The 14,688-nt window shown below is 42.0% G+C and overlaps 1 protein-coding gene across 1 annotated transcript; it reads left to right on the top strand.

Annotated features, from left to right (window-relative positions):
* Window positions 1-1,218: 1,218 nt before the first annotated feature.
* On the top strand, window positions 1,219-14,456 carry LOC144591375 (E3 ubiquitin-protein ligase MARCHF3-like). The gene is made up of 4 exons (XM_078395586.1): window positions 1,219-1,424; window positions 4,096-4,300; window positions 12,680-12,889; window positions 13,721-14,456. Exons 1-4 carry the CDS (start codon window positions 1,237-1,239, stop codon window positions 13,877-13,879), a joined length of 762 nt encoding a protein of 253 aa, XP_078251712.1. The 5' UTR covers window positions 1,219-1,236; the 3' UTR covers window positions 13,880-14,456.
* Window positions 14,457-14,688: the final 232 nt, after the last annotated feature.

Raw genomic sequence — 14,688 nt, 5'->3', positions numbered from 1 at the left:
AAGAATAAGTTAATTGAATTGTAGGAGACTTCACAGATTATGTCAGTGCTGCTGTTTTAGAGCTGGTGTCTTACCCTAACTTGCTTATGTCCAGCCATTTTGTTATTTAGTTTCTAAATATTTATTCCCTTCTGTTTTTTAAACAAGAAGTTAATTATGAATTTTGCTGCTTGCATAAATTATTTATTCTCGGCATTGAAATGCTCTCACGCTATGCATTCCTTTTTACAAATTCACTGATCACTGTAAATTGCTTTATCTCTCCACATTAATTGTGAACACCTCTGTCAGAATTCCTTAAAACTTCTGTGCTCTGATTAACATAAAGTCAATCTAACTGGTCTTTCCATGCATTATTTTCTTGAAGGACTGTGTCCACTTTGTGCCTTGATATTTGTTCTAAAGTAAAACTACCAATTAACTTCATTATTCTGGAGCAGGACCTGGCCACTCAATGCCTCGATCTGCTCCACAGTTCAGTAAGATTATGCCTGATCGATTTGGCCTCGATAAAACTCTCTCACTCTGTAGCCCCCACTCCAATATTATTTTTGACTCCATTATATTGTAAGTATGTATCAATCTCCACCTTGAGATTATTCAGTGAGGCTGGTAATGGCACATATCAACTCCTACCTCAGCAAGAACCTGGACCTACTACAATTTGCCAACTGTTCAGCCCTTCGAACCTGCTCTGTGTTCATCAAGATCATGCCTCAACACCATAATTCACCACTCTCCCCATATTCCTTGCTTTCCATATTGCCCAGGCTTTAAATGAGCATAACAGCTTCCATGTCCATCCAACGTGGAAAATTCTATTGTTTGCTGCCCTCTAAATGAAGAAATTTCCCCTAAGTATATCCTAAACAGCCTCTGCCTTATTCTCAGCTATGCCCTGGTCTCCTCGGTCATGGGAAATATTTTCTCTACATTTAGCCTGCCAAGACCTTTAAGCACTTAAGCTTCCCATAAGATGTCCTCTCATTTGTTTAAACTATGAAGAATGCAAAAGGATAAAAGGTCATCGACCTGAAATATTATCTCATGGTCTCTTGTTACTGTATTTACTTCTGAGTAGTTTCAGCATTTCCAAGTTTTATATAAGAGTTTGAAGTTATTTTCATGCAACAGTACATCCCAGAGTTTAATAATTTAAATGTATTTCCCCCATTTTCTTCCAGCTGGAAATATGTCTGCTGTTCCCACTCACTGAGGGATTAATTGTCTGTTGCCATGACGACCAACCATCACACTCGCCTGCCTGATGTCCTTCCAGACTGCACTGGCTTGGTTCCTTCAGTGAAATCAGTGGAAGATTCTGCTGGTGTGGTGAATGGACAACCACAGTATGTGATGCAAGTTTCAGCAAAGGACAGAAAGCTGCTCTCAAAGACGGTGGTCAAGACGCCGAACACACACAGGTACAGATTGTTTTCTATAACACCATTTGAGTGTTGCTAACGAAGTAAAATGCATTTTGACGTTTGATGTAAAAGATGGCCCATTCCAATCACTATCTTGTTATCTCTGTAATCTTATTATACAGAGTACACCTTTGGCTTCTGGATAATTTATAATACTGGTTAGGTTCCTGACCCTGTACAGTAAATCTCCATTAATCCAGCATACACAAGACTTTGGTGCTCGAAGGGAAGATTTTCTGTATCGAATGTTATTCTGTGGGTTTAATCCTACCTTGGGTGCTGTCTGTGTGGAGTTTGCACTTTCACCCTGCAACCATATGGGTTTCTCTGGTTTCTTACCACATCCCAAAAAGTGCAAGTTTGTAGGTTAATTGCCTTCTGTAAAATTGCCCCCTAGTGTGTAGGGAGTAGATGGGAAAGTGGAATAACACAGAACTAGTGTGAACAGATGATCGATGGTCAGGGTGGAGTCGGTGGGCTGATTAGCCTGTTTCCATGCTATATCTCTAAAGTAACCTAAACACACTTTGAAATTCACACGCTTTACACCAGTCTGAAGGGTCTCGACCCAAAAAGTCACCCATTCCTTCTCTACAGAGATGCTGCCTGTCCCGCTGAGTTACTCCAGCTTTCTGTGTCTTATCACACTTTGAAATCACATTTTCTAAAAGTTACTCAGTAATAACATTTTCCAGAGAATCAAGTAAATTTAAAGGGAGCATGTGAAATGAGGTGCCTGTGAGTTTGAAGGGAGCAGGAAACATTACCCAGTAAGCAATGTGCCTGTACTTTGGGGTTTCCAAATAATCAGATAACAGATTTTCAGTTTTGCCGTGCTTTGGACAGCAGACAAAGTCTCCACAAGATTATATTTACCTTGGGTATTGACTAGATTTTTCAGGATGCAAACTTCACTTTACCTTCAAAATCAAGCCTGAAAAATCAACGTCCATGCTAATTCCAACAAGTTCAATTAAATTTCATGGCAAAGGATTGCATATTTTGTGAGAAAACTGTTTCATTTTTGTCGTGTATTTCCTTAGTTGTTCTTTAAACATACATACTGTGATTTATCAATGTGAAGTGTCTTTATACTGCAGCACCCATTGTGAGACAGGTAAATGCAATACAAGTTCCAGCCTTGTTCTAATTGCTCTGTTTTGGAGATAATTTTGTATTAGAATGATGACAAATTAGCATAGTTTTCAAGTGGACTCAGCCAGTATCATTTCATGTGGGATGCTTGGAGCCACAGGCAAAGGATTAAAATCTGATTCGTCTGGGAATAATTTTGTAGGCTGAAGGCATGTGTATTGTTGTGCTACAGTTTCGTTACTGCATCATTTATTTGGTATCTATAATTAACTTCCCTCTGGGAAACTTCCTGTTGACTTCTATTTTAAATTTGAGAATTTGATATATAATGGAAGCTGCTTATGTAAACCTATTCTACAGTAAACGTGTTTTGTGCAGTGAATATTGGATACTCTCAGATTTCATTGGAGACCCTTGAACTCATTTGAGACCCCCGGACCATCTTTAATCAGACTTTACTGGACTTTATCTTGCACTAAATGTTATTCCCTTTACCCTGAATCTGTATATTGTGGACAGCTTGATTGTAATCATGCATAGTCTTTCTGTAATTGGATAGCACGCAACATAAAACTTATGTGTACTGGGATACAATGAAAAGGGCGGCATGGTGGTGCAGTGGTAGAGTTGCTGTTTTGCAGTGCAGGAAACCCGGGTTCGATTCCGACTACGGGTGCTGTCATATCATATCATATCATATATATACATCCGGAAACAGGCCTTTTCGGCCCTACAAGTCCGTGCCGCCCGGCGATTCCCGTACATTAACACTATCCTACACCCACCAGGGACAATTTTACATTTACCCAGCCAATTAACCTACATACCTGTACGTCTTTGGAGTGTGGGAGGAAACCGAAGATCTCGGAGAAAACCCACGCAGGTCACGGGGAGAACGTACAAACTCCTTACAGTGCAGCACCCGTAGTCAGGATCGAACCTGAGTCTCCGGCGCTGCATTCGCTGTAAAGCAGCAACTCTACCGCTGCGCTACCGTACAGATTTTTTACGTTCTCCGTGGGTTTTCTCCAAGATCTTCGGTTTCCTTCCTCACTCCAAAGACATACAGGTTTGTAGGTAAATTGGCTTGGTATAAGTGTAAATAGTCCATAGTGTGTGTCGGATAGTGTTAATGTGTGGGGATTCCTGGTCGGTTCCGTCTCGGTGGGCCGAAGGGCCTGCTTCCACGCAGTATCTCTAAAATTAAAACTAAAATCTAAACTAGACGGAGACTAGATTCAGATCTATTGCCTCTGCCACTTTGCCATACTACAGCAGGATTTGGGGACATTTTCATTTTCATGTATGGGTTCAGATCACAGAACCTCTTCTATTATTGCTTCAGTAAAATGTAATTTATCGGCAAATATTATTTCAAAGGTCTATTGCAAATAAATGGCTTATTTTTACTCAATAATATATACTTAAATAATCTTTCAAGATATGGGGAGAACTGCTGTATATTCTGGTGATGGTTTATTTAAAACATCCTGATATTAATACAACTGCCATGATTCACACGTGCGTTATCTTTAAGTTTCAGACACTGACAATTAACCTATTTCCTTTGCAGCACATTCAATGACTGGCCTATGTGTAGGATTTGTCATGAAGGCAGCAATCAGGAAGACTTGCTCTCCCCTTGTGAATGTACAGGGACTCTGGGAACTATTCATAGGAGCTGTTTGGAGCGCTGGCTTTCTTCTTCAAACACCAGTTACTGTGAACTCTGTCACTTCAAGTTCTCAGTGGAACAGAAACCTAGACCATTAGTAGAGGTCAGTATCTCAGTTCTATTTGCAAAAAAATATTTAAAAAATTTGCTTGATTTGTGCAGTAATTGGTTAACAGGTTTTTTGTTGTTGTAACTGTTGGTGTGAGGGTACAGAGGAGCCAGTGAGTGGTTCCAATTGCACAAACTCTAAGTCACTTTCAAAGAAATCCTCTTCTTCCATATTCCCACCACCTCTGTGTGAAAATGTTGCCCCTCTGGTTCCTATTTAATCTTTCCCCTCTCATCTTAAACCTTTGCACCCTAATATTTAAAGCTCACTACCAATAATTGTATAGGTATGTATTTTCTAGTTCCATATTCCTGGCATTCTATTTGGTCTGATGATCGTGGCCTGGAATTGTTCAGGGTCTCAAAGACACTATCGATCACAACAATATTATTACACAACACTATTGAAACATGCAAGATTATTAAGGGATTGGACGCGCTAGAGGCAGGAAATATGTTCCCAATGTTGGGGGAGTCCAGAACCAGGGGCCACGGTTTAAGAATAAGGGGTAGACCATTTAGAATGGAGATGAGGAAAAACGTTTTCACTCAGTTGTAAACCTGTGGAATTCTCTGTCTCAGAAGGCAGTGGAGGCCAATTCTCTGGATGCTTTCAAGAGAGAGTTAGATAGAGCTCTTAAGGATAGTGGAGTCAGGGGGTATGGGGAGAGGGCAGGAACGGGGCACTGATTGTGGATGATCAGCCATGATTACATTGAATGGCGCTGCTGGCTTGAAGGGCCGAATGGCCTACTCCTGCACCTATTGTCTATTGTCTAATCAAACTAGTCGCATCCCTTTTTTCCCCTTGAAGCCCTGAAAACATCTGGGGAAAATATTGCACACAACTCTTTTAAAGAACCAGGCAAGATTATAAGATTTTTTTAAAGTTAGATTAAATTTTTGCTTCATAAGTAAAACTTGAAATATAAAATTAATATTCAATCTTTATAACTAACTGGACGGGCCTTAGGTGAATTTGAAACCATTAATAAGAAAAGAGACTAAGAAAATTTATATTTAAGATTCTAGTTAAGATACACAAGAGTTTAAATCCTTAAAAATAAAGGTGTTAGTGCAGTACATGGGGAGAAACTGTTCTTGGAGAGTCAGATGATGCAAGCTTTTGACCGGAATCATTGACAACTCCTTTCTCCCCGTGCCCCACAATGGGGAATCTGTGGAATTCATTGCCACAGAAGGCTGTGGAGGCCAAGTCAATGGATAAATTTAAGGCGTGATAGAGATAGATAGATTTTTGTTTAACATGTGATGGGGAGAAGGCAGGAGAATGGGATTAGGAGGGAGAGATAGATCAGCCATGATTGAATGGCGGAGTAGACTTGATGGGCTAAATTAGCCTAATTCTGCTCCTATCGCTTATGAACTTATGAATTCCTATTTTCAAGTTCTTGTGTCATTTAATATTGCTGATGATGAAAAGCCAAGCAGTGAGATACTGCTTAAGAATGTGTGCATTGCAGAATTGAATCTGAATCTGAATTACCTTTATTGTCATTCAAAATGAATTGAACGAAAATCATTTGCCACGCAGCCACAACAGTACAGAGTAAATGACACAAGACACACAATTTTAACACAAACATCCATCACAGTGATTCCTCCAGACACCCCCTCACTGTGATGGAAGGCAAGAAAATGTCTTCTCTCTTCCCCCATGCTTCTCCCACGGACAGATAGTTCGACTTCTGCCAAGGTGACCGAGGCTCCCGACTCACGCAGTCCCCGCAAGGAGATGGAAGGTCCCGCGGCCGAGCCGCGCCGGGCGATGGAAGGCCCCGGCGGCCGAGCCGTGCAGGGCGATGGAAAGTCCCGCGGCCGAGCCGCGCCGGGCGATGGAAAGTCCCGCGGCCGAGCCGCGCTGGGCGATGGAAGGCCCCGCGGCCGTGCCGCGCCAGGCCACGGTCCTGCAAGCGGGTCGATCAAGCCCTCCTACGGGGTGGTCGAAGCCGCCATGGCTGGAGCCGGTTGCCAGCCAGGGACCTGCGAGCTCCCGATGTTGCAGTCCACAGGGCGCATGGCCGAGCCTCCGGAGGTAAAGCTGCAGCCTCCGAATGTCAGCCAGCTCCGAGATGGTAAGTCCTGGCCCTGCGACTGGAGCCCTCGGGATCTATCCCAGCTGGAGGCCGCCCACTCCACGGTGTTAGGCCGCAGCGCCACGGAGATACCACTCGGAAAAGGGTCGCATCTCCATCGAGGAAGAGATTTAAAAAACAAAGGTTTCCCCCAGCCCCCCACCACCCCCCACATATACACAGTTAAAAATAGACCACTACACACATCTAACACTAACACATAGACAAAAAAAGAAAAAAGACAAACAGACAAACTGCCGGCGAGCCGCAGCCGCATGGCGGCGCAGCCATCTTTTCGGCCTGTGGTCCTGGGCTCCAACCATAGTAATGAATTTCATATTTCACATGTACTCGTGAGACAGGAGTAGGTGGTTCACACCGACCGCATTGTCAATGCCGCCTCTCGGGGCATTCTCATCTGCCCCATTCACCCTAGCACGTCCATCAACTTTACCCAATTCTCCTGACACCTATCTGCACTAGAGTAATTTTCTAATAACCGTTTGCTAATCTTTGGGAGTGGGGGAAAAAACAAAGCTCTGGAGGGAAACTCCTAGTCACAGGACAAATATGCAAATTTTGTGCATACCAAGATCCAAACTGTGTTGCTTGAGCACAGAGGTAATAGCACTAGCTGCTGCACCACTGACTGACCTAAAGGTCAACAGAGCCCCAGATGCATAAAAAGAATAGAGAACTGCAAACAAGAGACAAATACAAAAATGCCTCAGGCAGAGAGAGGATAGGAACTAGACTGAGACAATGTGAGGTGGAGCGAACAAGTGCTATCTATGGAGAGGACACAAAGAATATGAGATTAGTCTCAATAAAATGGATTACATTGAGGGAAATCTAAATGATCAAATCATGTTTTGATAGAATACATGAGGGAAAAGGTCCTAATGCAGTAAAGGTCCAAGACTTAAAACCCCCCACAAATTTAAGGTAAAACAAATACACCAAAGAAAATGATAAGTATAAATTATTTTATGTAAGAGGTGGTGTGGTGCAGAATTCAAAACCTATGAAGAATTTGCACCCAGTAGAAAATTTCCAGGAGGAATTGGAGATAGACTTGGGAAATAAATGCACATCAACAGCCTTTCCGTCACCCTTCATGCCAGTTTTCATCTCCTTTACATTCTTGTTCTAAAATGTTTTAACATTTTTATTTATTGCTATAACTGATCAACCCATTCAGAAATATTACTTACTTGATGACAACATTAAAAAATTGGTTGTCATAGAGTTAAGAAGTCAGAGAGTCATACAGCATGGAAACAGGCCCTTTATCCCAACTTGCCCATCCCAACTAACATGCCCCATCTACACTAGTTGCAACTGTCTGCATTTGGCCCATATCCCTCTCAATCTATCCTGTCTATCTACTTGTTTAAATGTGTCTAAAATGTTGCAATGTACAGAAGTCCACGCGTACTATTCGTCCAGTTAAATGTTCAATATATCGATTGTGTAAGTGGGCCATTAACTCTGGAACAAATTAGTTTTTGGTTGGGTAAATTTATTCAGATTTAGGTCAAAGATAGTAGTGCTTGCTTATCATTCAGAAGGTCATAGGTTCCAACTCCTCTCCAAGGTCTTTTACGTGCAAACTAAGTGAATACTACAGTGGAGAACTGAGGGAGTAATGTATTTACAGATACTTTTTGGATGTAGACATAAAATAAAAAACTCCTGTGACGCTGTTCAAACAACAACTGCCTTGAATGTCTTTGATTTGTAAAGCACTTTAGGTTATATGAGGACAGGTTGGATTTATTTTCCTTGGAGTGGAGGGTGTTGAGGAGGCCAACTAAAGGTGCATACAATTATGAGGTGCATAGATAGGGTAGATAGTAGGAAACATTCTCCATGGCAGAGGTATCTAAATTTAAAGGGATAAGTTTAGGGTGAGGGGGTTAGAGGGGATGTGAAGAATATTTTTCATGCGCAGGATGACTGGAACTTGGACTGCACTATTTGTGTAACTGTAACTAATCTCATAATATTTAAGCACCCGACTAGCCGAAGCATTGAAGGCCACAGAGCAAGTACTAATAAATGGAATTAACAGATAGGTACATGCTGGACTGCATGAACATGATGGACCAAACAATCTGTTTCTATAATCTATGTTTCCTTAATATTTATGCCAGAAAGTAATTTGATTCAACATGCCCATGCTAGTTTGACAATAAATTATCCAGTTTAATCCCACCTTCCACCCGTAACCTGCACAAGTGCACACCTAAGTACCTATTGAATGGGTGTCTGTCTCAACTGCACTTAGAGACAAAATTCCAAACCATGTACTTAGTGAAATAATCACCTCCTCTTTGTGCTACTATCAATTACTTTAGATCTATGCTCTGTGTTTTTGTTCTTACTGCTCAGGAAAATTGATCCTTCCTAGTTACTCTTTCAACGCCTCTCAATTTTTAATATCTCAATATAATCTTCCCTCAGCTGCCTCTGTAGCAGGAAAATCATCCCAGTAAATCTTGTTTCCTCATCTAAAATATTTCAATGCCTTGCATCTCCTCCATGGTTGTGCAAGCTTATCCTTCCTATAAGGTGGTATCTAGAACTGAGTGCAATAGACAATAGGTGCAGGAGGAGGCCATTCGGCCCTTCGAGCCAGCACCACCATTCAATGTGATCATGGCTGATCATTCCCAATCAGTACCCCGTTCCTGCCTTCTCCCCATACCCCCTGACTCCGCTATCCTTAAGAGCTCTATCTAGCTCTTATGCATTCAGAGAATTGGCCTCCACTGCCTTCTGAGGCAGAGAATTCCACAGATTTACAACTATCTGACTGAAAAAGTTTTCCTCATCTCTGTTCTAAATGGCCTACCCCTTATTCTTAAACTGTGGCCCCTGGTTCTGGACTCCCCCAACATTGGGAACATGTTTCCTGCCTCTAACATGTCCAACCCCTTAATAATCTTATATGTTTCGATAAGATCCCCTCTCATCCTTCTAAATTTCAGTGTATACGAGCCTAGTCGCTCCAGTCTTTCAACATACGACAGTCCCGCCATTCCGGGAATTAACCGAGTAAACCTACGCTGCACGCCCTCAATAGCAAAAATATCCTCCTCAAATTTGGAAACCAAAACTGCACACAGTACTCCAGGTGCAGTCTCACTAAGGCCCTGTACAACTACAGAAGGACCTCTTTGCTCCTATACTCAACTCCTCTTGTTATGAAGGCCAACATTCCATTGGCTTTCTTCACTGCCTGCCGTACCTGCATGCTTCCTTTCAGTGACTGATGCACTAGGACACCCAGATCTCGTTGTACGTCCCCTTTTTCTAACTTGACACCATTCAGATAATACTCTGCCTTTCTATTCTTACCACCAAAGTGGATAACCTCACTCTTATCCACATTAAACTGCATCTGCCATTCATCCACCCACTCACACAACCTGTCCAAGTCACCCTGCAACCTCATAGCATCTTCCTCACAGTTCACACTACCACCCAGCTTTGTGTCATCTGCTTTCTGAAAGTCGAGGTACACCACTTCCACCGACTCTCCCCGTCAATGTTTCCTAGTTACATCCTCAAAAAATTCCAGAAGATTAGTCAAGCATGATTTCCCCTTCGTAAATCCATGCTGACTCGGAACGATCCTGTTACTGCTATCCAAATGCTCCGCAATTTTAGAAAAATAAAAACATAGAAAATAGGTGCAGGAGTAGGCCATTCGGCCATTCAATATGATCATGGCTGATCATCCAACTCAGTATTCTGTACCTGCCTTCTCTCCATACCCTCTGATCCCTTTAGCCACAAGGGCCACATCTAACTCCCTTTTAAATATAGCCAATGAACTGGCCTCAACTACCTTCTGTGGCAGAGAATTCCACAGATTCACCTCTCTGTGTGAAAAAAAACTTTCTCATCTCGGTCCTAAAAGACTTCCCCCTTATCCTTAAACTGTGACCCCCTTGTTCTGGACTTCCCCAACATCGGGAACAATCTTCCTGCATCTAGCCTGTCCAACCCCTTAAGAATTTTGTAAGTTTCTATAAGATCCCCCTCAATCTTCTAAATTCCAGCGAGTACAAGCCGAGTCTATCCAGTCTTTCTTCATATGAAAGTCCTGCCATCCCAGGAATCAATCTGGTGAACCTTCTCTGTACTCCCTCTATGGCAAGAATGTCTTTCCTCAGATTAGGAGACCAAAACTGAACGCAATACTCCAGGTGTGGTCTCACCAATGCCCTGTACAACTGCAGCAGAACCTCCCTGCTCCTATACTCAAATCCCCTCGCTATGAATGCCAACATACCATTCGCTTTCTTCACTGCCTGCTGCACCTGCATGCCTACTTTCAATGACTGGTGTACCACGACACCCAGGTCTCGTTGCATCTTCCCTTTTCCTAATCGGCCACCATTCAGATAATAGTCTGCTTTCCTGTTCTTGCCACCAAAGTGGATAACCTAACATTTATCCACATTATACTGCATCTGCCATGCAATTGCCCACTCATTTTGTCTTTTACAATACAATACAATACATCTTTATTGTCATTGTACAGGGGTACAACGAGATTGGGAATGCGCCTCCCATACGATGCAATAATTTAATTAATTTAAACAACAACCCAATGAAACAAATTGTAACAGTTTTAAGACAGAATAAAGTGCAAGTAGATCTGTGCCGGATCACTGTGCGATGTGACCATCCGGCTCAGCAGGACCGGTTCATAGCAGCTATGGCCCTGGGGATGAAGCTGTTCCTGAGTCTGGAGGTGCGGGCATAGAAGGCCTTGTATCATCTGCCCGATGGAAGGAGTTTGAACAGACTGTTGCAGGGGTGTGAAGAGTCTTTGTGGATGCTGGTGGCTTTTCTAAGGCATCGTGTGTTGTAGATGCCCTCCAAGTCTGGTAGCTGTGTTCCGATGGTCCTCTGAGCTCTATGGACTACCCGCTGAAGAGCTTTCCTTTCTTCCTCCGTGCAACTGAGGTACCACACAGGGATGCCATGTGTTAGGATGCTCTCTATGGTGCAGCGGTAGAAGGTCGTCAGCAGCTGTTGGGGTAGACCAGACTTTTTCAGTTCTTAGGTAGAACAGTCTTTGCTGTGCCTTCTTGACCAGCGCAGCAGTGTTATTGGACCATGTTAGGTCCTCTGAAATGTGAGTGCCCAGAAACTTGAAGATAATTGACTCCAGCATCTTCCCCACCACTGATGTCAGACTAACTGGTCTATAATTTCCCGTTTTCTCTCTCCCTTCTTTCTTAAAAAGTGGGATAACATTAGCTACCCTCCAATCCACAGGAACTGATCCTGAATCTATAGAGCATTGGAAAATGATCACCAATGCAGTATTGAAGACGTGGCCTAACTAGCATAATTATAGGGTTCTACATAAGTCCAAGCTCTTATATTCTATATTGCCTCTTCCTATTCTATTCTATGCAGCTAACAAAAGAAAACACCATATTTACATTTTTAACCACCTTACTAACATGCTCTTTGACATCACAAAAAGCTGGAGTAACTCAGCGGGTCAGGCAGCATCTTTGATCATACATTAAAAGATCTCTCTATTCCTATAATATCCTTTCTGTACTTCATTGTCTTGTTGCCAGTAACTAAATTACAGAACCTCACACTTTCCTGGATTAAAGTCCATTTCCTGCTTTTCTGCCCAATTGATCAGTTCATCACTTCCCCCCTCACTGTCTACCACACAACCAATTTTCTGTACCATTTGCAAACTACTGTGCCCCATATTTAAAACAAAATATTTATTAAAAACAGCAAGAGACAGGACATGGACATCCCTAATGGAAATGCCTTTCCAGTCACAAAGGATCTGCCAGACTTTGCCTATGAATGGTGCTACAGATAAATATAACATCTTCAATACAAGGAATAAAAGTGGTGCTGTTGTTGTATCCGATTGAAATTTAGTAGTAATCAATATGGCTTTGCAATATTGCAGAAAATAGGTTTTAAAACTATTTGGGAAAGCTTATTTATCCAGAATTCTTCTGCAGAAAAAAACGGTCACAGAATTCTTGCTGTTTTCCATGTGAAACCTCCTCATGTGAACCCAAATCCAGCAAGGCAAATATTTGTTTAAAATTAAGTATGGAAACTGAGCTAAAATCGTACACATTTTCAAAAAGATCACGAGTTTGAGATTTTTATTAGAATTGAGACATTCAGGAAACTCGCACATTTCGACTTTGTATTGTTTGTGAGGAATTTGAAAAACTTTCACTAAACCAAAACTTTTTCTTCAAATACAGTGGTTGAGAAATCCAGGCCCACTACACGAGAAGCGGACATTGTTTGGTGACATGGTGTGCTTTCTGTTTATAACTCCTCTTGCCACAATCTCGGGGTGGTTGTGCTTACGAGGTGCTGTTGACCATCTACACTTCAGCAGCCGCTTAGAAGCTATAGGACTCATTGCCTTAACTGTTGCACTTTTTACTATTTATCTCTTTTGGACTCTTGTAAGTATAATTTATCTATTACGCATTGATTATAAATTAATTTGGTACAGTAGAAACATTTAGCGGTGTCTATTATATCTGTCCATCAAACAGATAGAAGAAACATTTAATAAAGCAAGAAGTGTGTGTTCAATTTATTGAAAGTCCTCCCATCTACCCCTAACTTAATTGTTGCAGTTATAGTGCATGATGTATACAAGTAACGATTTCCTACAGTATCAATGTTAGATGATTGCTCATCTGCTTGTTAGTTATGTAATCCACCGCGTATCTAAATGTCAGAGGAAAGTACACAATATTTCACACTTTCCTTCTGAGTTCCATCATGCTTTATAATTCAATGGTTTCACCATTACTAATGCTAACTTTTTGAGTGCATTCAATGAACAATTTAAATTATCCAAATGACCATGTTGAAAATTGAAGTCAAGCCAGTGGACCACTAGTAACATAGAAAATAGGTGCAGGAGGCCGTTCGGCCCTTCGAGCCAGCACCTCCATTCATTGTGATCATGGCTGATCATCCACAATCAGTAACCTGTGCCCAACTTCTCCCCATATCCCTTGATTCCACTACCCCCCAGAGCTCTATCTAACTCTCTCTTAAATTCATCCAGTCATTTGGCCTCCACTGCCCTCTGTGGCAGAGAATTCCACAAATTCACAACTCTCTGGGTGAAAAGGTTCCTTTTCGCCTCAGTTTTAATATGGGCTGGCAGCATGGAAGTTTATTTTGGATTAGAGATGGTTTTGCACTTTGCTTTTCCCTCCTATTATGTTGTGGAAATACCTGAAAATTTACTTGACTTTTTTTTTCTCTTTTTAAATCAGGTTTCATTCCGTTACCACTGTCGATTGTATAAAGAGTGGTGTCGAACCAATCAAAGAGTAATATTGCTTATTCCCAAATCATCGGATGCATTATCTACTCAACAATTGCTTCTTGGTCTACATCCATTGAAAAGAAACTCAAAAGAGACAATAGTGTAATCTCTGTCAATTTTACAATTCTGTATTTAAAATTCTGAGCTTTAGCCAAAGATGCATACCTTTGGTAACCTTTCTTCAGAATATAGCCTGATTTCACAATTTTTTCCAAGCAAATAAGGCACTATATTATCATTTTCTTCTCAGAATCGTGTAAATGGACAATAATCGTGTTTAAGTGAAATGGAATGCAAGTGCAGACACAAGAGACTGCAGATGCAGGAATCCTGAGCAAAAAACAATGCTGGCGAAACCCACCAGGTCAGTCAGCATCTATGGGGGGAATTGCATAGACAATGTTTCAGGTTGGGTCCCTTCTGGCTGATGGAGTAGAGAGGAGATAGCTGGGGGGAAGTGGTGGGTGGTGAAATGGTGGGGCAAGGCCTGGCAAGTGATAAATGGATACAGTTGTGGAAGGGATGAGTCATTAGGGAGATGTGTGGCGATAGCATCAAACCTGGAAGTGGAGACAAAAGGGAGCAGAAAGTGGTCACATAAAACCAGAGGTCGGGATAGGGGGTGGCAGGGAACAGGGTGGGTGAAGAAGAAAATAGGGAACTCAGAGGAGGGAAGAGTGGAAGATCAGCGGATGGAGGAGGGGAAAGGAACTGGGTGATGGGGGAGGGGGAGAGGAAAGATGATACGGAGGGTGGTGGGTGTAACCTAAAATTGGCCAATTCAATATTCATGCTAGTGGGTTGTAGGCTATCCTAGCAGGATATGACTGTGACTGTGAGGCCACATGCAAACTGTAAGAACAACCACATATTCCACCTGGATAGCCTTCAACCCAATGAGATGAACATTGAATT

The sequence above is a fragment of the Rhinoraja longicauda genome, unplaced genomic scaffold (assembly GCF_053455715.1).
Source record: "Rhinoraja longicauda isolate Sanriku21f unplaced genomic scaffold, sRhiLon1.1 Scf000950, whole genome shotgun sequence".
NCBI classification, from domain to species: Eukaryota; Metazoa; Chordata; class Chondrichthyes; order Rajiformes; family Arhynchobatidae; genus Rhinoraja; species Rhinoraja longicauda.
Note: the sequence above shows the minus strand (reverse complement) of the source record. Positions and strands in the feature narration are given on the sequence as shown.